General features: G+C 57.2%; 8 protein-coding genes across 8 annotated transcripts; 4 read left to right on the forward strand and 4 right to left on the reverse strand.

The window, feature by feature from the left end:
* The first annotated feature begins 785 nt into the window (after positions 1–785).
* Positions 786–4,387, forward strand: GLOTRDRAFT_74042 (kinase-like protein). Its single transcript, XM_007866252.1, has 7 exons — positions 786–1,038; positions 1,091–2,291; positions 2,358–2,853; positions 2,911–3,142; positions 3,265–3,494; positions 3,557–3,607; positions 3,673–4,387. Exons 1-7 carry the CDS (start codon positions 913–915, stop codon positions 4,004–4,006), a joined length of 2,670 nt encoding a protein of 889 aa, XP_007864443.1. The 5' UTR covers positions 786–912; the 3' UTR covers positions 4,007–4,387.
* A 933-nt stretch (positions 4,388–5,320) lies between these two features.
* Positions 5,321–7,572, forward strand: GLOTRDRAFT_92391 (homeobox-domain-containing protein; the record flags this gene model as incomplete). The annotated part of the gene is made up of 8 exons (XM_007866253.1): positions 5,321–5,746; positions 5,808–5,824; positions 5,884–6,328; positions 6,725–7,002; positions 7,085–7,218; positions 7,264–7,352; positions 7,400–7,499; positions 7,541–7,572. The coding sequence occupies 8 exons, from the start codon at positions 5,321–5,323 to the stop codon at positions 7,570–7,572; spliced, it is 1,521 nt and encodes a 506-aa protein (XP_007864444.1).
* Positions 7,573–8,440: 868 nt separating this feature from the next.
* On the reverse strand, positions 8,441–11,069 carry GLOTRDRAFT_120550 (DEAD-domain-containing protein; the record flags this gene model as incomplete). Its single annotated transcript, XM_007866254.1, has 3 exons — positions 8,441–8,881; positions 8,941–10,924; positions 10,975–11,069. The coding sequence occupies 3 exons, from the start codon at positions 11,067–11,069 to the stop codon at positions 8,441–8,443; spliced, it is 2,520 nt and encodes an 839-aa protein (XP_007864445.1).
* Positions 11,070–11,205: 136 nt separating this feature from the next.
* GLOTRDRAFT_38545 (peptidyl-prolyl cis-trans isomerase B precursor) lies at positions 11,206–12,479 on the forward strand (the record flags this gene model as incomplete). Its single annotated transcript, XM_007865760.1, has 12 exons — positions 11,206–11,353; positions 11,410–11,432; positions 11,488–11,612; positions 11,664–11,683; positions 11,747–11,772; positions 11,825–11,859; positions 11,911–11,972; positions 12,026–12,036; positions 12,091–12,132; positions 12,186–12,234; positions 12,285–12,349; positions 12,417–12,479. 12 exons carry the CDS (start codon positions 11,206–11,208, stop codon positions 12,477–12,479), a joined length of 669 nt encoding a protein of 222 aa, XP_007863951.1.
* Positions 12,480–13,055: 576 nt separating this feature from the next.
* GLOTRDRAFT_115308 (uncharacterized protein) lies at positions 13,056–14,486 on the reverse strand (the record flags this gene model as incomplete). Its single annotated transcript, XM_007866255.1, has 3 exons — positions 13,056–13,922; positions 13,986–14,229; positions 14,392–14,486. The coding sequence occupies 3 exons, from the start codon at positions 14,484–14,486 to the stop codon at positions 13,056–13,058; spliced, it is 1,206 nt and encodes a 401-aa protein (XP_007864446.1).
* Positions 14,487–14,660: 174 nt separating this feature from the next.
* GLOTRDRAFT_120553 (uncharacterized protein) lies at positions 14,661–16,306 on the forward strand. The gene is made up of 7 exons (XM_007866256.1): positions 14,661–15,235; positions 15,287–15,363; positions 15,431–15,589; positions 15,639–15,689; positions 15,760–15,775; positions 15,830–15,995; positions 16,075–16,306. Exons 1-7 carry the CDS (start codon positions 15,083–15,085, stop codon positions 16,125–16,127), a joined length of 675 nt encoding a protein of 224 aa, XP_007864447.1. The 5' UTR covers positions 14,661–15,082; the 3' UTR covers positions 16,128–16,306.
* Positions 16,307–16,346: 40 nt separating this feature from the next.
* GLOTRDRAFT_120554 (uncharacterized protein) lies at positions 16,347–17,473 on the reverse strand (the record flags this gene model as incomplete). Its single annotated transcript, XM_007866257.1, has 3 exons — positions 16,347–16,488; positions 16,544–16,677; positions 16,729–17,473. The coding sequence occupies 2 exons, from the start codon at positions 17,471–17,473 to the stop codon at positions 16,568–16,570; spliced, it is 855 nt and encodes a 284-aa protein (XP_007864448.1). The 3' UTR covers positions 16,347–16,488; positions 16,544–16,567.
* Positions 17,474–18,055: 582 nt separating this feature from the next.
* GLOTRDRAFT_38235 (uncharacterized protein) lies at positions 18,056–18,404 on the reverse strand (the record flags this gene model as incomplete). The annotated part of the gene is made up of 3 exons (XM_007865742.1): positions 18,056–18,136; positions 18,211–18,228; positions 18,309–18,404. Coding segments are annotated over 3 exons (195 nt in total), but the record flags the coding sequence as incomplete, so codon positions are not given.
* Positions 18,405–21,306: the final 2,902 nt, after the last annotated feature.

The raw sequence follows: 21,306 nt of genomic DNA on the forward strand, positions 1-21,306 counted from the left end.
GTCGTTGCAGGCGTTGTGGCGCGAGCTGTGGCAGCTGTGTATGCGCGTGTGGGTCCATGTTTTTCTCGCAGCATCGCGGTCACATGACTTTGTTGACTCTACGCGGGCCCGGGACAATGCGCTTAGCATCCCCCACCCTTTCCATACGACCACGACGACGACAGAGCCTACTTTTCTTGTACTACCACGATCCCGACAGTCTTGAGCCCAGAAACGACAGAAAAGCGTATACATTCTTTTGGAGACATGTCTGGCACCATCGCTGCCACTCCCATTTCAAGCTACACCAGGCGGACACGCGATCATAGCGTTTCTCCGGTCTGTCGAGCGCCTCTTAGGACCCCGCCGCGGCTCGTCTTCTCGCCTCAGAACAACGCCAACGACGCTATGGATACCGACGATCTCTTCTCGCCGTACCATTCTTCCGTTCTCGACTTTGAGAGCGGCGGGCGGACACCAGAGAGGAACGCGAGTCCGTTGCCAAAGGCCAAAAAGCTGAGCAGCATGGGACCCCCACCCTATCCTTACGTTCCTTCTACTCCAGCGCTCCGGACGCCCGTCAAAGACGGGCTCGTATTGCCTACTCGCCCCGCATTGTCGAACAGACATATCAACGCCACGCCGGCCGTATCACCGCAACGTCCGACTACTACTATGAAGGCGAAGTTGCTGTCCTCGCAGACACCATTCCACCGCCCACCTCTACCCATCCCCTCGTTCACTCTATGCACTCCACACACTAAAGCAGAAGCAGAGTCTCCTCTCACGCGTCAGGCGGAGAGCTTGACTCGCCCTAGGGTCTGTGACCTAGATCAATCGAGCGATTCGGATGAGGAGGTGGGACCACAGCAGGACGACGACGGTGCTACCCTCTTCTTTGGCGGAGATTCCGTCGACAAGAAGATCCTGTTCATGGTAGACGATACTGCGGAAGCAGAATTAGAAGCATCAAGGGCATTTGTTACCGAGAGACGTAATAGACCATCGAGCGCGAATGTCCTGAAGAGTGCGGGGCCGAAGCAACCGCCTCCGACTAAGGTATGCCCTGTGTACTACATTGTGAAGGGCGCAAATTGATCCCTTTAATTAGACCTGGTCATCGGCAAGCAAGGGGTTATCCTTCCCAACCCGGCAGAGGTCGGATTCATCATCCTCTTCAGACATGGGCTCTCCCGTAAAGCGGCCGCGTGCACAAGGCACAATGGGGCCGCCACCGCGCCCAGTCTCCCCCGTCCCAGTTATGCCGCGTATGCCGTTCAGGACTACCAGTTCGGCGACGCTGTTCTTCGGCGGGTCTGCGATACCTCAAGAAGATCCCGATTTTGGACTAGATTCCATATGCGACACCTACCACCCCAACAATTCCGCGCGAAACCCCGCTATTACTGTACATCCGCAAGAAGACTCCCCATGGAAGGCGTCACCCTCCGCTAGGTACTCGTCGCCTCCGCGGCCGCCGGAGGACGATGATTTCGATTATGAAGAAGAGCTGTCGTTTGAGGGCGCGAACTCGTCGTTCGCGCTCAGTATTTTCAGCGGCAGCCCGTCCCCGAAGAAGGCGAACGAGCCGACTCTGCCCAAGAAGTTCAAGCCCAGGGACTCTGGTGTTTCTCTCAGCGACGACGAGAACCCGCGAGGATTCTTGCATGTCCCTCCCGTACCTTCGTCGTCATCTGGCTCAATACACTCCAGTGGCGACGAGGCCTTGGTAACCCCGGTCTTCCCAAGTCATGGATCCGGGTGGCCTGGGGTCCAGGCTAACGTCGGAGTCGCGACTGCTGAGAACGCCTATGAAGAAGTGGACTCTGGTATCGACGTCGATACCTTCATCTTACGCACACTGGCTGCCGGAGCGAAGGAAGACCCCACGACGAAGAAAGCGCCGGGTACGCCCGTGAAGAAGGTCAAGACATCGCATTTCACTGGACATGAGCGCCCCTGGCAGAGCGCTTTCACGCACAAGATTGGCGACGTCGAGTTCGACGAGCTTGGGCTACAGGAGAAGGGCAAGCCGCGGAAGAGCATGCCTGCGGCGTTTTCGGGGTTCGGCGCGCCGAAGAAGGGGAAGCGCGAGGTGGAAGAGCATAGCTCGGATGAGGAGGTCGACGAGAGCCCGACGCTCGGGAGGGAGGCGAAGTATGAGGGCCTCGGCCTCGGGCGACCTGTGGTGAAGGGCGGGGTACCCCCGTTTAAGCCTGGGTGGTTGATGAGGAGGAGCAGTAGCGGGGCGTTCTCGAGTGGGAGCGACACGTCTGGTACTTTTGGTACGCCTACCAGGCTCCGAGTGAAGGGTGAGTGTTCTACTTGGTCTCTCTCACGTCTCGTCTCGTCGTGCTAACATACTACATTGTTCGCAGATACGCTGCTGGCACCATCGCGGATTCGCACTCAGTTCTCACCGGCGATCCATGCGGGCCTTTCCTCTGCTTCCACTACATCGTCCGGCCAATCGTCTGCGTCGCTCAACTCCCCGACGGTAGCGAGATTCGGTTTCGGGCGTCCCGATGCAATCGGTGAACAAGCTCCTCGACGCCGGCGGCGGACTCGGAGTAACTTGGGTGGAAAGATTCCCGTTAATTCGCCCTTTAACCTCAATGTAGGTTCTGCCGGTCATGGCCAAAAGCCGGTCGGAGTGCGACAGACGCACAAGCACCAGCGTGAACGGTCAGCTCCTGGTCCACTGTACAGGTCGGAGGACGATCAGCCGGGCCGCTACGAGCGCGATTTTGTGGAGATCGAGGAGATAGGCCGGGGAGAGTTCGGCCGGGTCGTGAAAGTCAAGCCGAGGCAGGCCAGCACCAAGGAGGTGTACGCGATTAAGATTTCCAAGCGGTTTGAGGGTGCCAGACGGAGGTAAGCCTCGTGATGTTGGCACACGTATTTTGAACGCTCGTTCACCGAATATTGCAGGGCACGAGTGCGGGAGGAAGCGGATATTCTCAAGCACCTGTCGCTAGCAGCGAATGGACGTCATCCGAATGTGCTAGCGTATATTGACAGTTGGGAAGAAGACGAGGCGCTGTACATCCAGACGGAGATATGCGAGCACGGGAGCTTTTCGCACTTCCTTTGGGAGTATGGTCGAGTCTTTCCGAGGCTTGAGGAGGCGCGGGTTTGGAAGATTGTAGCGGAGCTCAGTAATGTGAGTGTCCCTTCTATCAAGTCTTGTGACACTTCGGGCGCGAAGGTCGGGCCCACCATCACTCATGCCTTGCCCCGTGTCGATCCATTCTTATCCTATGCTTATCGCCGTGTCACAACTAGGGTTTACGCTTCATTCATGATCACGGGGTCATTCACCTCGATCTCAAGCCGGCGAATATTCTTGTCACCGCTGAGGGTCGTTTCAAGATTGGTGACTTTGGGATGGCATCCATTTGGCCAAGGCCACCCAACGAGCTAGAGGGCGGCACGTTTGAGAGGGAGGGGGATAAGCTGTACCTCGCTCCTGAAGTTTTGCAGGGCAGGTACGGAAAAGCGGCGGATATTTTCAGGTTCGTGTCCGATTCAAACGCAGGTTTTGATTCCGAAACTCATTCGAGTCTATTTGTTGTAGCCTTGGGATGACGCTGTTGGAGACTGCATCAAACATATTGGTGCCTGACCAGTGAGTGTTGCGCGCCACTCGTGGCCGGCCGCCGGTTAGACGCTGGACTGACCGCATTTGTGTAGGGGTGAATCATGGCACAAACTTCGGCAGGAAGACTTCCGACAGGTCGATATGGAAGACAGCCCTGAGCTCTTCTCGTTGATCAAGGCCATGATGCGGACGGACCCCGTCTTGCGCCTGACCATTGGCGAAGTCTGGGCCTATCCTATCGTCATGAGAGCGAGGAGAGCCATGGAGCGAATGGACGCGGAGGCCAGGAGGACCGGCCGAGATCTGTTCAGTGCGTCCCCGTTGGCTCCTGTCCCCGAAGGGTTTCTCGAGGAAATCCTTCAGAGGAGGGTGTTGATTGGTGATCGCGATGATGATGATGATATGGCGATGGACATCAGCGCGTGAGAGTGATGGACGTGCGGTGCATGGAAGCTGTCCATGGTATGGAAGGGGATCTTGCTTTTGTTAGTTGAATCTTCATGTGCGTTTCTTCTCCGCTCTCTTGGGTTTGGGTGCTACGAAGTATGGACCTATAATGACTTTTTGCGTGAACCGCTCATGACCCATCGAATCTTCTTGTTTAACTATATCTTGCAGCATGGCTATTATTTTCGTCGAAGCACATCGTTACCTTTGCATCTTTACCATCGCCCGTGACACCCCCCGCTTCTTTGCATAAATTCTCCGTAATACCTTGCACATGCCTGTCTAATGTAGTATATTGTATGCACCGTATGCACCTCTTTGATCCTGGTCGGAAATGAACATGCCCCGACAACGTGCTCGAATTTACAGTTTTAGAGTGGATCGTCGAGTAAGGGTCTGACTACGGACTTCATGTCATGGAATCAGGCCGAGGCTGAGATGAAGGGCAACCGCGCATGCGCTCCTCCAACGCTGCAGAAATAATATCACCATCTGGGGTATGTTCCTAGTCGGAGGTCCAGTTGAGCGGTGGCGACTCGGACGGGGGCTACTGCGGCCTATATCTGTGGTCGGGGGCGCCTCGAGGCCTTTAGAAGACGTTCCCTGTCGCCCAGGACGCGCCAGCAGACGGTTTCAGGTGATCCTGGTTTACTCAGGCGCCGAGGATGTGTACCTGTAGCATTGGCTGGCTTGAAATAGCGTTGTGGCAGAGGACAAATAGAATAGTTTGTGTGTATTCTAAGTGATAAATAATTGCCATAAGCAGCCCCGGCGGCAGAGGATAACTCAGCCTTCCCCCCTCCATCTTCTCCTCCAGCGAGGACAGCTCCTCCCCCCGCGGCGCTCCCGTTCCCCATCGTCGTCCACGTCCTCGACAACGGGACATCAGGCGACTGTCAGTGCCTGCGACGTCACCGCCATCGCAAGCCTGATTGCAGCGTCCTGGCGAGAGCTGTGCGTCCGGTGAATCTGCTAGGCTATAATAGGCTACGCGGTCCCTGTCAAGCCTTGCTCACGGAGACTAAAATCTGCTCGTTCTGTTCCTGGTAACGGCAGAGCGGGTGCAGTTTCGTACTTCTTGGTGCCCACACTGCTGGCCTCTGCCTTAGGTACTTTCCGGGTCGAGGTGCTCTGAACAGATCCTGTCTGTTCAGCCCCCTTCCTTGCTCTCCTCCACGCAATCCGCGACTCAGAAAAAGGTCTGACGGCTCGTCTACTCTTCCTCGCTTTCGCGGACTTCATGCTTTTGGCCTAGAGCGCAGGGCTGCTCACCGTACCCAAATCTAATCTGCTATGGACAACCACTTTCCCTCTGATGATCATTTCCACCCTCATTTACCCAATCACGGCATTCCCTCCGACCAGCATGCGCTTTACCGCATACCCAGCTCCCAGTCGATGGGCCCTGCAGCTTCTCCAGGACAGGCTACGTCCCTGTATCCCGCTCCCGTGATGCAGCAACGCCGGCCTTCCATGGAGCAAGATATGTACGCCAGTTCGTGTATTCCCCCCTCCTGCCTTCCCCCCGGGACCGACCCGACATCTGTGGACTTTCGCACCTTCTATCCCTACGTTCCAAATGAAGTGAAGCACCGGAGGCGGACGAGCCGGCAGCAATTGAAAGTCTTGGAAGCTACCTTCAAGGACCAGACGAAGCCGAACGGCGTGTTGCGAAAAAGGCTCGCGCAGGAGCTCCATATGACTCCGAGAAGTGTGCAGGTACGCTTTGGCCCGAAGAACATGCCTTTGACCAAATCTCGTTACTCACGCGTCCGTCTAGGTATGGTTTCAGAATAGGTGAGGGGACCGTTTGTCCACGCGTATCTTGACCGACGCGTCATCGTGTTCGTAAATAGGCGTGCAAAAGAGAAGACGTTGGCAAACAAGAAATCAGACGCCAAAGGCAACAAAGGCAAGCCCGATAACAGCCCGATTCCAGAAGATATGCCGTCTCCGTCGCATTCATCTGCTTCCGACCTTCGGACAATGTCTGAACGTACAGAATCGCCCGAAATTGTGGAGGTCAAGGGACCAGTGTCCGCTCCAGAGATGTCCTCACCGGAGCCCGCCAGCGAGTCACCAGCAGCTCGCCCGATAGCTCCCCGCTTGCCCTTGCAAAGCCATTCAAGCCCAGCCTTCTCGACGATACCGGAGAACAGCGGTAGCATCCATTGTCGGCACCCAATGCTGTCTGACAATGAGCTCCAGAACTTCCGTCGAGGCTCCTTGCCGACGATTGTGTATCGAAACCTGCCTGGTCCATCGGACGAGTCTTTGGCAAAGAGGCGGTCTTCTGTTGATGTGAGCTTGGCGCGACTGGCAAAACATCCGTATGCGCGTCTTGCCTTGGCTGCTAACCAAGGTATATACGGAGAACCAACCCCATTTCTACGACCTTCGTCCCGTCTTGCGCCCCAAGTTCCGGAAGAGAAACCGGATGCTCCCTTGTTCACAGACCCGTGGATGCAGCAGCGGCCTGCGTTGCATCACCGAGCATCCATGCCACATGCATTGAACTCCCAGGGGTACGATGTAAACGTACTCTATCGTCGTTCGTCTTTTGCGCCTCCGGTGCCTGAATGTAGAGGGGAACCGCCGTTCCTCATGCAAGGCTTGCCCATGAACGCGCCACCTCACTTCCCGCCTCGAGATCTACCACCGGGTCCCCTTCCACCTGCCGACTATTCTTTCGGCCAGGCACGGGCACCGCCCATCAGCAACTTCCCGCCGGACTACAACGAATCTACAGACCTCAAGGCGTATTCTTTCCCATCTTCTGCTCGAAAGGAAGGAGACAGTGTGGACGACTCTTCGTCGTCGTATGACCAATCCATATCGCCACGCGGTTCAATCTCGTCTGTCGCCGATAGCGAGTCGAGTGTGACGAGCGCCTGGTACTCTGATGTTGGAAGCGTGGGATGTGGTTCTGTCGAGTATCCTCACGGGTTCCATCCTGATTCGCGTAGGGAGTCTTGGTAAGTCCTCAGCTCTGGCTCACCGTGACTTTTAAGTACCGTACGCTGACTTGACGTGGCCTGTCGTTGTGATATATCACAGTGCCTCTGGTATTTTAGTCGCATTTTCAGGGCTGGACGTCGGTGGTTCTCCGAGCGCTGCGACATTCTCGCCGCCGGACGGACAAGCTGTGGACGCGTCGGCGTCCCCGCATCAGCCGGACCAAGACAGCGCAGGTGAGAGTACATACCCTTCCCCGGGCTCCACGATATCCCCGGGAGGAAGTCCTCGGATGGAGGAACCTGCTCAGTCAATCCCGATATCTACATCGAGCGAGCTGGCGCATGCGTTCGCGGTGAAGCAGGAGGAGGTTAGTCGTTATTGACTGTTCTTCCTTATGAGACGGTCTTGATATAGTTCCCGAAGACCCATACTAGTGGAAGCGATGGTGGGTTCATGAATTCCAGTTTGGGTACAGGGATGGTCGCGGAAGACACGAAAGTCGGCCCCGCAGGCGGTGCGGTATATGGTCAAGCCGAGCCGTCGTACGGATCTCAGGATGTCCAAGCCTCGTCGGCTTCGTCTTCTGACTCGTCCTTGGGTTCGTACGAGTTCGTACCTCGGCCGGAGAAATATATTGTGGACACGAATGTGGGGGCGCCGTCTATGTCCGGGCACTATTCACCTCCGATGTATCCCGACGCCGATGGGTTCACCGTGTTACCACCACATCCCGAGCATTATCAGGGACACGGCATGGGCATGCACGAATATCACCCCTACGAGGACGGTCGCTATGATACGTCCAACAATTATGGCGTCAGCCAAGGTTCGTGGAAGGCTTTCAACTGGGGTGTAGCCGCACTGTTCGCTTCTTAACTGCTAATCTCGGTTGTTACTTCGGCAGGTTATCACCACCCTCTCCCAGAGTGTAGCCTGACTGGCGCCGAGCTGTACGCTGCATACAGGTGAACTATGGTTCGTTCTGTTGTTTGAGTATCTCGGTTCCCCTTGTTTATAGTAATTAGTGTTTCCTCGCTGTCGTCGGACTGCATATCTCTGTGCTTTTACATTATCAGTGTCCCTCCACTATCGCACCCACCCCTGTCATTCCTTCCCTTATCTATTGTGTGTCCCCTTGTTTCTCTCTGTTCCCTGCCTCATACTTTACATTGCTCTTGTAGTCGCCAGCTTTCGCTTTCGTCGTCCTCGGCGTGAGTCCCGCGCTTTGTCGTTGTCGTTCTTTCTGCATATTGTATGTTCTGCCATATAGCATAGATATAGCATAGTATTCTGTTCTGGACGGACAGACTAGCAACCTTGAACATGACACAGAAGTTGTCCTGTACGTTTCGATATCTTCCCTTCAGAGGTCGGGTCGCTTGGTACGATGATCATTATATATCAGGCCTGACAGCGGTATACAAGATATGAGAACAATGTAGACTGAACCAGACCTCATGACGGGGCTCCCTGTACCAATTTCTCAAGATCATAACCGGTAGTGACTTGGAATTCGGATATACCGGAGCTCATAAGCATACCCTTCTTCTTACTTAGCCGGCCCTGTGCTCTGACAGCCTCCCGCATGCGTCTCTCGGCAGCAGGCTCATCGTCACTCTCGTCACTTGAATCCGGCAGCGGTCTGCCCTTGCCCGCGCGACTCTTCGAGGTATGAGGGCTGTTGTGAGCCGCGCCTTTGCCCTTGGACTTGGACTTGGCGGACTTGCTGGATGTCTTCTTGCCGGAGACAGAGCTGGGGGCTTCCCGCAAGGCGAACGATTTTGCAAGATGACCAATGTGTAGGTGGCGGATGTGGAAGATATGCTTCTCGTCCGAAGGATGGGTTGCGTAAGCTCGCATATGGGAGAGGAAGGCTCTGCGAGCCAGTTCGACGTTCTACAGGGCGGACAGATAGCATCAGGGATCATACAGAGAGCAAGGCAAATGGCACTAACCTCTTTACGACGCAACACCCATCGTTCAAACACCAACTGAACCTCCGTAGCCCGCGCCTCATACTCGCGCCCCTTCCCCCCATACCCCTTCTTCAACACCTCGTCCACCTCCACCCCCTCCAACCCCACCGCATCCTTCTCCCCTTCCGAGGACACCTGGTCCCCGCGCATCTTCCCCTCGACCCACTTTACCCACTCCACCTCGCTCGGCGCGACAAAGCTCCACGCCTCCCCACCCTTGCCCGCGCGCGCCGTGCGGCCGACACGGTGCACGTACTCGGTCGCGCCGCCCTCGGTCGGCAGGTCGTACTGCACGACCGCGCGCACGAGCGGGAGGTCGAGCCCGCGCGACGCGACGGACGTGCAGAGCAGCACCGAGAACGGCGCGTGCGGCTTCTTGTTGGTAACATCGGATTTGGACGGCTTGATGGCGGAGAAGGCGCGCACGGAGGCTTGGCGCGTGGGCAGCGGGAGGGAGCCGTGCAGGCGGAAGATGGCGGTGTCGGGGAGGAGGGAGGAGCGGGCTTCGATGCCGCCGGTGGCTCGTTTGGGGTGAGGATTAGTCTCGTCTTTCACTTCGTTGTCATCCTCCTTGTCCGAGTCATCGTCAGATGACGGTTTGGGGTCTTCTTCCTCGTCCATGGCGGCATCGCCCAAGAGTCTCCAGTGAAAATCGACCGAGTCCGTGCAACTGAGGAACACGATGATTTTGCACTGCCGGGATTTCTGAGCTTGGCTGAGCAGTTGGCGCAACAGCGCGATCAGCGTGACCAGGCGTAACTTCAGCGGGACGACGACGTATTTCTGAGACAGCTGCGAAGGCGGGGTGAACTTCTCGGCACTCTTAGACACTATACCGTCCAGGCTCGCGTGGAGCTGTTCCTCCGCGGGCAGGTCGGATTCCGTGGGTTTGACAACGAGTGGGTTGGCGAGCGTCGTGCCGGCGAGCTTTTGCACGTCCTCCCGAATGGTCGCGGAACACAGAACTGTCCGTCTGCGCCGCTCCCAGTCCCATCCTCCCGCCTCCAGGCTCTTGCCTTCCTGGACCGCCTGCAAGGCGAGCCCCCTCCGGCCGTCCAGTCCTTTAACGATGCCCTTGATGGTCTCTTCGAATCCGAGTTCCATAAGCCGGTCAGCTTCGTCGAGAACGAGCCATCTGCATTTACCGACATTGAAGGAAGAGGTGTTCTGCAAGTGGTCGAGCAGTCGACCAGGAGTCGAGACGAGGATCGGCACGCCCTTGCGCAGGCGCGCCTTCTCGTGCGCGCGGGTGCTCCCGCCCGTAAGCAGACCAGATACGAGCCAGCGGGTCATGCGCACCGACGAGGAGTCCTCGCCCTCGTCTTCTGCGCGAAGCCGCAGTTTCAAGAGGGTTTCAAGGACGTCCGAGATCTGCTTCGCGAGCTCACGCGTGGGGGCGATGATGACCGCAAGCGTGCCGACGGAGCGGTCGATCCACGAGAGCGCGCTGAGCGGGAGGAGGTCCTGGATGATGGGCAGGAGGAAGGCGAGCGTCTTGCCGGAGCCGGTCTGCGCCTGGATGAAGACGTCGCGCGCGAGCGTGCTCGGGTTCGCGGTGCCGAGCAGCGCAGGGAGCGCGGCTTTTTGGATGGAGGTGGGCCTGGAGATTTTGAGCTTGCCGGTGAGGTGCGCGACGATGAGGGGGTCGAGGCCGAGGCCGGAGAAGGTGGAGGAGTCGAGGGGCGCGTTGCTAGGCTGTGAGGGGCCTTTCGATGCATGCTCGGCTTTGGGGACTTGGACTTTTGGGTTTGAGGTGAACAGCGAGGATATGAACTGGGTTTGTTGTCGAGGAGCGGACTTTGACTGGTCCGCCTTTGCGGGGGCAGCGTCTCGGTTCGGTGCAGGCTCTTTTCGCGCTTTCTTTGCTGGAGGTGGCCGCCCGTCGTCGGCAGCAGTCCTGGGCTGTCCTTGCGTCTTTTCGTCCGGTCTAGCTTTCCGTTTTGCGCCTCGTTTCGCTTTTAACCTGGTGTATCTGAGGAGGAACTCGAGCAGATTCTGCGCGCGTGTACTTACCTATCCGTCCATCTTCCACCCTTCTTTACCGCAGATTTCGACCTGCCCGTTGCTCCGTCGTCGACTGCAAGATTAAGCACGAGGTCGTCGTCCATTATCAGGGGAAGGGACGATGAATACAGCAAGCAGGAGGAAATGGTGAATCCAGCTCGGCAATGCCCGAAACGCGATCGACTCTAGCATTGGTGCCACGGTCGCCACGTCCCTCTTCATCCCCTCTTTCCCGTCGCCATGAATTTCGGTAAATTACCGCTCCTTTTCGCGCTCCTCTCCCTGGCGGTGGTCTTCTGCGCGCAGTCCGTTGAGGCTGCAAAGGGGCCCAAAATCACCCACAAGGTCTACTTTGATGTCAAGCAGGGTGACAAGGACCTTGGGAGAAGTGCGTGCCCTCTGTAGTTCATATCTCGTCCGAGATGCTCAACGAATGAAATACAGTCACTATTGGCCTCTTCGGCGGGGTGCGCTTTATATGGTTTCTCTTTGTGTGTGCTGGTAATAACCCTTGGGTGCCAGACTGTCCCGAAGACGGTGGAGAACTTCCGTGCGCTCGCGACCGGAACGAAGAAGGATGGCGAGAAACTCCCCGAGGGCTTCGGTTACAAGGGATCCAAGTTCCACCGTGTTATCAAGGACTTCATGTGAGTGCATCACCTGTGCCATTGTACGTGTCTGCTCACGCAATGCTGTAGGATTCAAGGTGGTGACTTCAGTAAGTGCATCATTGTTTGGGACAGGGTGTCTGTCTGAGCTCCGCGTAATTGTGTATCTCTAGCAAGGGGCGACGGCACTGGCGGCAAGGTGTGAAGACTTGGTGGCTTCTCTCTCTTTGCCTCACTTACCCCGATTGCAGTCCATCTATGGTGACAGGTTCCCTGATGAGAACTTGTACGTTCCTTCAGTCTTCGTACCAAAGCTGTACCTTTACACCTCTTATAGCAAGCTCAAGCACACCGGACCTGGTGTTCTTTCCATGGCTAACGCGGGCAAGGATACTAACGGTGAGCCCCACTGCTATTCATCTCTAACCTTGTACTGAATCTATCCGTGCCAGGCTCTCAATTCGTACGTATAAACATAACGTCCCGAAAACCACCTCGCTGAACGCTCTTCTCTCAGTTCATCACGACCGTCAAGACTAGCTGGTTGGATGGCAGACATGTGAGCGTTCTCGCGTGTTGGTGCTCATGCTCTTACTGAATGCCCGAACCCAGGTCGTCTTTGGCAAAGTCCTCGACGGCATGGACGTAGTCACCCTGATTGGTGCGCGTCCTCGTCTACATCTGTGGTTCACGCCCTGATTCCTTCTGCAGAGAACGTGCCCAAGGGCGCCAGCGACCGCCCCGTCGAGGACGTCATCATCGCGGACTGCGGCGAGGTACGTCCCCCTCTCCTCCGCTCCCCTAGAAACTCCTTACTGACATCAATCCAACTCGTTTCTGCAGCTGGAGGTCGAGCATGAGATAGACGAGAACGGAAACCAGGTGCCTCTCCGTGCCGAGCTCTGATCAGCTCCCCCAGTATCTAATACAAAATTTGCCCGTCCAATACACGTTTGTCCACATAATAACAGGTCGTGCCTGCCCCCACTCCCTCTAGCACCGCCCCCGCAGGCCAGGAGCTGATCACGTCCACGAGGCCAAGTGAGAAGCCCGCAGCGACCGCCACCGTTGTCCCCGCTGAGGAGCTCGAGGGAGCCGCAGTGCCCGCCGACGACGAGGTGTACGAGCCCTTCCGCCCGTCGGTCCTGCATTACATGCTCGTCGGCGCGCTGTTCCTCGGTATTTGCGCGCTGGTAGGTCTGTGGTGCGGCGGGGCTCGCTGGGCGAGCCGTGTCCTCTCGCGGCGCTCGCGCGGGGAGTACAGAAAGGTTGATGATTTGGAGAAGTAGACGGTTGTGTCACGTATATTATCTTACACTCGTTGGGATGGGTCGTTCGTTCAATAGATATATGGAATCTGCACACGTCGAGGCCCCGTGTGCGGTGGATGGACAGTATAGTACAACAGCTGCAGGAACCGTACTTCGGGCTTAGCACAATCACGTATGCATTCACCCACAAGATACGCATTACCGGACACTGCTATGTCCATCCCCTCGCCGACCCCTTCCCACCTCCATGACCCCTCTCCTTCTCGATAACGAACAACGCATCGCGCAGTGTCACCGTCCGCCTCGTATCCTCCTCCTCCGGCTTCACCGCCGGCTGCTGCGCCTGCGCCGCGGGCTTCGTCGGCACATACGGGCGCGCCCACGAGCTGCTCGCCGGCGTGCTCGCCCCTTGCGCGGTGACGCTCGCCTCGCGCTTGGGCTTCGCAGGCGCGGGCGCCGCCGCCGCCGACGCGGCGTTCATCCACGCGTACTTGCCGCCGATGCCCGCGGCCTGGCTCGCGACCGCGTTGGACATCTTCTTGCGCACGTCCTCGCTCATGTTGCGCGCGGTGACGCCGGGGCCCTCCTTCTTCTTCTTCTTCTTCGGCGGCGCGTCCTCCTCGTCGGCGGCGGGCGGCGCGGCGGCGAGCGAGGCGGCGACGAGGTCCGCGCGCTCCTTGCGCTCGCGCCGGAGGCGCAGCTCCTCGTCGCGCTCGGCCTTCTCGAGCGCGGCGAGCTGCTTGCCGACGTCGCTGCGCACGACGATGCTCCACATCGGCGTGCCGTCCGCGTACGTCGAGGCGGGGCGGTCGAATTGCGTGGACGTGCGGTGCGCGGCGGCGGCGATCATGTCGGTGAGCAGGTCCTGCAGGCGCGCGCGCAGGGAGAGCGCGAGGTAGTTGATGGTGTCGTCGGGGAGCTTGGTGATTTTTTGGTGGGAGGCGAGTGTGCGCATGCGCGCGGAGAGGTGCGCGGTGTCGAAGGCGGGCTTGGGCGGTTGTTTGCGCGTGCGGTCTTCGTACGTGCGGTAGGATTGCTGGGCGTCGTAGGGGCGTTGTTGGAGGGTTTCCGCTTCTGCCTGAAATAGTCGGTTGATGTTTTGTTTCATCGTTCATTCGAAGAGAGGGAGAAAGAGACGCACTCTGAGATCTACACCCGCGCTCCCTATCACATCGTTCATCGTTGCAATGTCATTCGTGTCCAGCTTGCTCGCCTGTGCCTGTGTCTGCACTTGTGGCGGCTGCGTCTGTATCGGTCTGGGCGTGGACGTCCCCGGCTGGTGCTGCTGCATCTGCGGCTGGGCAGGAGGCACATATTGGTGGTATTGCGACGTAGCGTATGCGCCTTGGGGGTAGTGTTGGTAGTGGTAGTGCGCGTAGGGTGACCTAACAATGTACAAGTTAGAATTGAGCGGGTGAGAGGGCAACCAGTGGGTTTACGGCTGTGGGTGTTGTGACTGCTGCTGGAGTGCAGGGTCAATTGGAATCTCTGAAGCTACGAGTGAGTAAGGAGCTAGAAGTAGCAAGTCTCAGTACGCACGCGTTGACCATGAAGTTGGTGCAGTATATGTCGGCTGGGACGGCACTGGAGTTGCAGAAGGGGTGCTTGTGTTGTTGTCCTCGGACTTCATAGCACCAGACATTGCAGCTCGATGATCATACAGACTTCAATTATACGAGTAGAGCGTATGGCAGGAGCTGCGACGTTGTGGCGGCAGAGTGTGGCGTCGGACGTTTGTGGAAGGTACTCCCACGGTGTATCAACGTCGCTTGGTTTTGCAACTCGCGCCTGGGACTTGATTTGCTTTGCTGGATGGCTGCTACGTACACGGTGCTCTTTGGATATACTGTCCTACACTTCATCCGCAGAAAAGGCAATGATTGCGTTTTCTGGCTGAAGACGTGTACGACAGCCTATGCTGAACTTGACCCGACTTCTTACGCCGGGGAGTCCGCGTCTCTGCTGCTGGCCTGCTGCCTCAAGAAAATAGCACGGATATGAAGAGCACTGCTACTAGTGACCCTAAGTCTTGGCTACGAAGAGCAGGTCCTATTACCGACATCCCAGGTGCGCGCTATCGGCCTGGTCGCGATACGCCGAGCTTCTGTTACCATCCAGGACGAGCTTCCCTGGTAACATCGGCGGCCCATGAACAAACACTCCTTCCCTTACAGCACCTCTGTATACAACTCACAACTTGCTTTCCATCCTAGCTCTACCGCTCGTTAACCCAGTAGGATGCTACCCACCACCCTCCTCGCCTTCGCGCTCTCCCTCCACAGTATCTCGGCGCTCTCCCTCCAGCGCCGCGCAGTGGAGTTCTACGACCCCGCCGCGGTCGGAGGGTCTATGGTCGACAGCACGGGGAACGGACTGGGCGAGCCCCTTAACGTACGCTGAACCCACTCTCGTGGATATGCAAAGCAGACGATGCATGGCTAGGTGATCATATCCGGCCTGAGCTCCCCCGCTGCCCTCACCGACTCCGGGATCGTCAACTACGCGCAAGCGATCGGGTAGTGCGTACCCTCATCGCCCCTTCTCTCCCTTTCCCTCCCCCCACTCATACCGATACTACACCCGCAGCTCGAAAGAATGCCTAGGCCTGCACTCCGGCGCCCCGCAGACCGCGAACCTGGGCGATGGCAACGGGTGGACGGACCAGCTGCTCGAGCTCCGCGCGGACTACCACTCGACTGCGGTGGGTACATGTCTCGAGAGTGTCGTCGGTGGGAATCATTTCCGGTACGTCAAGCTGAGCTATGCGCTTTGTCGTGATTTAATGGGAGGGTAGGGTGTGGAGGCAGAACGGCTCCTTGGCGGATAGCGGGGCTTTGTTCCTGGCGTACGTGGTTCACTCCGTGTGTGGCCGTGGTACGCGCGATCCTGACCTCTCCCTTCCGCGCCCGAAACAGCGTATCGAAGGAAAAGGTACCTCTTCCCACCTCCCCTTACCCTCCGCCCCATGCTCACCCTTCCGCACAGTCCTTCATTGCCCACCACTCCCCCATCGCCGACGGCTACGACATCGGGCGGGACGAACTGGTGCAGGCGGCTCTGGGCACGAAGAGCCACGGCGGCGTCACGTACAGCACCGTCGCGAGAAACGTGTCTGGGCTGATCGCCCCGGGGGCGGAGGGGATCAATCATGGTGAGTCGGTGGCTTACCTCGTTATGCTGGAGAAATGCGTGGAGGTTTGAAAGGGTGGTGACTGAAGGGGCATGTACAGGGATCGCGCAGGATGGGGTTGTTACGGTGTTGACCGTGACGATCGTTGGCTAGCTTGAAGGCTGCATGCGGGATCACTGTCTCGGTGGTCGTGCCCGACATACGGACATGTCGAAATCGTTGCGTGCGGGGTATGCAAGGACTCGTCTCTCTTGTAATAATCGCACTCGTGTTACCACTCGCTCGTTTTACGTGCACGTGTCGTTGAATATAAATTTCAACTTACAGGTGTCACAAGCCTCAAATGCGCGTAAGCTGGTTCAGCCTGGAATATGGTGAGGGCAAGGATTAGTATTTCCGTTTCTTTAGTATTACAATCTCTCTGTGAGCTCGGTCTTGTACAATAGAGGTACTGCATAGTCCAAGATTGCGGGATATATTCATAACCTGTCGTTACAGTGGGCTGGGCTGAGGACTGTAGCATTTACTGAGCATTTTGTTGAGTGACTCGCGTATGACAATTGACGTACGATGACAGCTTATTTCGTGCCTATTCAGCTAGAGTGAGACTTCACTGTCTCGGTTTGAGAGGTAACAGGAGTGACGGCTTGAGGACTGCTGAAGATGGGTGCCAGCGTAACAGCGAACCCTGCGAGACCCAAGACTAACACACCTGTCAGAAGACTGGACTCGGTGGAGATAATGCTATACTCACGATATCCGGTGATCTTTTCCAAGGGAGTGTGGAAGTACACACTCGTCGTGTAGCTGGCAAACAGCCAAAGCGCGAGCAGGGCAGAAGTCCCAGCGACGGACCACTGATGCGCTTTCGACCAGCGCACGACGCCAGGGCGGAACGACGCCCTGAGCTGGTCGGCGAGGAACAGTGTGGACATCACCAGGAGAAACAGGTGCCCCGAGACATCATGCCCCCTGCGCAACCGCGGCCTCGCCTGCCATTCCTGCGTATCCGGAATCAGCAACGACGCGGCGAATAACGAGGGGTGCGTCGCGGGCGACACCGTCGACTTTGTATAGCAGTACTCGTTCGGGACGGACAGGAGGTAGCCCGAGGGCAGACGCACGACGCACTCGCCGCCGCTCGCAGCGATAACGCGCTCGAGCAGCGCGGGGCCGAAGAACCACGTCGTGAACACCATCCACACGCCCGTCTCCGCGAGCCACTTCCCCACGCGCTCCCACGTCTGCGCCGCGGGCGGGCTCGTGAGGAAGTGCGCGGCGAACGCGAGCGACGTCCAGCCCCACGCGTACTTGATGAAGACGACGTTGAGCGGGTTGGACTTGGAGGCGAAGTAGTGGGAGGCGTGCAGCGGGTGCGGGAGCGCGGTGAGGTGCGGGTCGGAGGTGTCGAGGTAGGTGTGGTAGATGACGGAGTAGAGCGTGCCGACGGCGACGACGAGCGTGACGGCGGCGAAGGCGGCTATTCGGGCGTCGGGCATCGTGGATGGCGATGAGCAGAGGTGCGACGCTCCTCATATCATCGCCAGGGACACGTGAAGACACGACGCGTCAAGACGTCATTCCACGTGGCTAGCACTGCCTGTGACAAACTCATAGTGTATGTGACCCATAAGTCAGAGATGTCTATCACAGAGCCATAGACTTAGGCAATAGGCATATCTACCACGTTGACTGAGAAAATGTCTGACATACGTCCAGGCATCAGGTAATCCTGTCGTTTCAAAAATATTGGCGTAACTAGTCCCGAACGGGTTGGAGCAGACCATAATGCGTTACGGATCACACCCGGGGCAGCCGTCTGGGACCTTATATTGAAAGGGAGTCGGGGAAGGCAGCATTGTGTAACTGGAACACAGGATGCAGGGCGAGCGAGTTCGAACAGAGATGGATGCCGTCAAGGGCCCATGGAATACGGGAGGAGAGGACGGAGTCACAGTGCAACGCTCACTCACCGAGTCTTGCATAAATCGAACGCATGCCTCATCAAGTCCACCAACCCGAGGGTCAGAATGCGTCTAGGAATACTAGGCTGATGGATGTACAGTTCCACGTTCCTGCGTCTAGGGCTTGTCCCCGATCTCCTCCTCAGTCGGTCCCAGTCCAGCACCGTGTCCGTGAGTCTCCCAAGGATGGCTTAGCATCTAAACACGAGAGAAAGAGGAGGGAAGGGTTCGATCAGCAAAAGGGCAATGATGGCTGTGCGATGGTAGCGCACCAATAGTTTAGCACCGTCCTCCCTAGCGAAAACGAACGATTAGCCGCGCAGAAACCATGTCAGTTAGATTACTATGTCGTTGAACAATAACATAGCACGCACCTCGCTCTGTAGAAGATGAAGAACCACATCGTGGCTCCGAGAGCCTTCGCAAGGAACTGATGTCTGAAACCGGGCAGATGAGGGTGGAAGCCCCCCGCGGGTCCTGCAGCAATGCATTAAGCCTCCGAAGACAGACCCGATAGTCCTGTTCCAGCTCACCGTGGCCGGCCATGTCGTGGTAGAGGAGCGAGTGGTTACAACGTCGGTAGAATGCAAAGTCACGAACGGCGTCGACGGAGGTTGGGCCCGTATTTGTCCGTGTTGTGGTCGGTGGGCGCGGCAATATAGCAGGCCATATTTTTGCCTTGCCTTGTACTCAGCTCTCCGTGTCGCGCTCCCTCCCTCCATCCCTCCATCCCGAACATGTCAGCGGCGGAGACCAAGAAACGCAAACGCGATCCCGAGCCGTGCAGGATCACGTACCATGCGCCCGGGGGCCGGATATTCGAACGATTGTTCAAAGGTGCATGCTGCAGTGTATGATATCGAGCGACGTGTTTGCTGAGATAACGTGTGTTCGTGCAGAGGGGAGCCTCGAGGAGACCAAGGCGACCGTGCGCAGTAAACTGGGTTTGCCTTCCCAGAGTGCGATACACCTGACGCAGATCCGGGAGGGCAAGGCCATCGAGCTCGAGGATGGTCAGTGAGCCCTTGTCCGTTCGTCATACCTGCACTCATGGTCGCGTCATGTCATGTGCTGTGCTTCGCAGACGACGACTTTGAGTCCTTCCAGATACTCACCAAGTCGGTGCCGGCCGTAGAGATTCGTGTTACCATCGGGGACCGTCCCTCGTCTGGTAATTTACCCGAAAGCTCAGCGGCGGGGCCTATACAACATATCTCTGGAAAAGCGGTTCGTATTGCTGGCATGGCCCTTGATATTCATACATTTTTCGCTAAATCTTTATTTCTACAAAGACTCCCAAGAAAAGACGGAAAAATAAGAAGCCCGCCAACCCCGCTCCAGGCGTCCCGCGGTCCCTCTCCCACCTCCCCACCCCTTCCCTTGCATCCGATCAGGGACACGAAAACCCTTTTGTTGTCCCCGAAATTCCCACTCTCAAACCCTCCGCCGCACCCCTTTCTTCCCCTGGCCCCCTCGATGATAGTCAACGTAAGAAGAAGAAACGAAAGGTAGATGATACGCCGGTTGTGCAGGACCAACCAGCTGCGGGACCCTCCACCGCCACTGAGGAGAAGACAAAGAAGAAAAGGCGCAAGTCCGAGGCTGCCAAGGTACCTGTGCAGGCTCCGCCTGGCGATACTGGAAGCGCTGTTGCGGGGCCCTCAAGTGCTACCGCCGTCCCGTCGACTAGCGCAAAGCCAGATGCACCTATCGCCTTCGTCAGGACGGACGAGGAGGCTGCGCGGCCGAAGAAGCGCAAGCGGAAGAGCACTGTGCCGATTCCTGAGGCGCCACCAACCCCGTCCGCAGATGTAGACGGCGCACCCGCTCCGGATGTAGAGGAATCCTCTGTCCCAAAGCCGAAGAAAAAGAAGAAAAAGGATAAGGCCAAGGGCCTGGAAGAAGAGATTTCTCCGGAATTGGGGACCTCTGTGCCCTCGCATGCTGAGCCTGAGGCCGTCACATCTGCTCAGCCCGTCGAAGACCAACCTGTCCTCCCGAAAAAGAAGAAAAAGGACAAACTCAAACGGGTCGAGGAAGATGTCTCTCCTGTGCCCGAGCCTGCACCGGAACCAAGCCGAAAGAAAACGAAGGAGAAAAAGTCTAAGAAAGGCGAAGTAGAAGAACTCCCCGCGCCGGCACCACTCCAAGGAGAGGACCTCGTCGCGAGCGTGACGCGGCGGCTGGCGCTGGCAATCTGTAAGGACTATGGTATGTCCCACGGTGGTGTCGCGAGCCTAACTGAGCGTGCAGCCTAAGGTTCGCGGAGTGCTGTGTCTGCCGATGTCGAGGGCCCGACTGAGGGTGCGTGCATATGTTAATACTCGTTTTGTATCGGAAAACCTGAGGATGATACTTCGTTCAGTTGTGCCCCCGAGGAAAGGCAAGAAGGCGTGGAAGAAAGCTGACGCTAACCGAACGCTGCTGGAGGTCGAGGATGCAGGTGTGATATCGACGTATCTATAGTCATGACTTGGTGTTCACTAATTTGGTAGCTGCGCCGAAACACCTGAAGTCCAAATCCCGACCATCTGAAGTTCCTGAAGCATCTGCGACTGATCCTCTGACAAATGGTGACATCGAGGAGGGGGGTCAAATCTCACCATCCGTAGTTGTTGACGCCGATGAAGAGTCGCAGAAACCCGATGATAGTTCTCGGAAGAAGCGGAAAGCGAAGGGCAAGGTGCCTTGCCCGATATGCCTTGGTCCTCACCACCTGCGGTTCCGTTGTCCGACCGTTAGGAGCGGGTCTGAGGCTGTCGAAAAGCGTTTAGCGGAGCTTAAGCAGCAGAACGCTGATCAGCTACTTATACAGGAGCTAGAGACTTTTCTCAAGAGGTCATGCGCCAAAGCGGCTAAGCACGGAGATAGCCACGAGCCTCAGTCATCAAGTACTACGCGCCACGTCCCTTCTGGTCCACACGCCTCGAATGACCTTAGCTCCTTATTGAAGCCAGCCGTCTTTCCGTCGGTATCGTCTCCCAGCACCCCTGTCGTCCCGCCAGAATCGGTTATCGACGAAGTACTCGTCCAAGTGGCAGGCGAAGGCAGCAGTGACGAAAGTTCTGATGAGGAGGAGGAGAGCGACGATGGCGAACAGGGATCTCCCGAGCCAGCGCCAGGCCTACAATTTACTGAGCAGTCCAATCTAGAGGCTCTCATTCGCGGACCCGCTTTTGCATCCCAACGTCGTGTGGCTGATATCATTCCTTCTTCAAGCAGCGACGATGAGGACGAGGATGAGGAGCAACAACCTGAAGACATTGCCCTGGAAGAAGAGGAAGAGGAACAGCGCCCGCCTAAGCGTAGACGTACAGGGTACCGTTCGGACTCTTCTGACGAGGCTCGCGCTGCGGTGTCGGATGACG

This window comes from Gloeophyllum trabeum, assembly GCF_000344685.1.
Source record: "Gloeophyllum trabeum ATCC 11539 unplaced genomic scaffold GLOTRscaffold_00004, whole genome shotgun sequence".
Classification (NCBI taxonomy): Eukaryota; Fungi; Basidiomycota; class Agaricomycetes; order Gloeophyllales; family Gloeophyllaceae; genus Gloeophyllum; species Gloeophyllum trabeum.

Coding starts and splice junctions, on each gene's coding strand:
- GLOTRDRAFT_74042 (XM_007866252.1), top strand. CDS start 913: ATGGTAGACGATACTGCGGAAGCAGAATTAGAAGCATCAAGGGCATTT. Junction 2,854..2,910: donor TTTGAGGGTGCCAGACGGAG/GTAAGCCTCGTG, acceptor CGAATATTGCAG/GGCACGAGTGCGGGAGGAAG. Junction 3,143..3,264: donor TTGTAGCGGAGCTCAGTAAT/GTGAGTGTCCCT, acceptor TGTCACAACTAG/GGTTTACGCTTCATTCATGA.
- GLOTRDRAFT_120553 (XM_007866256.1), top strand. CDS start 15,083: ATGCTACCCACCACCCTCCTCGCCTTCGCGCTCTCCCTCCACAGTATC. Junction 15,364..15,430: donor TACGCGCAAGCGATCGGGTA/GTGCGTACCCTC, acceptor CTACACCCGCAG/CTCGAAAGAATGCCTAGGCC. Junction 15,996..16,074: donor GGCGGAGGGGATCAATCATG/GTGAGTCGGTGG, acceptor GGGCATGTACAG/GGATCGCGCAGGATGGGGTT.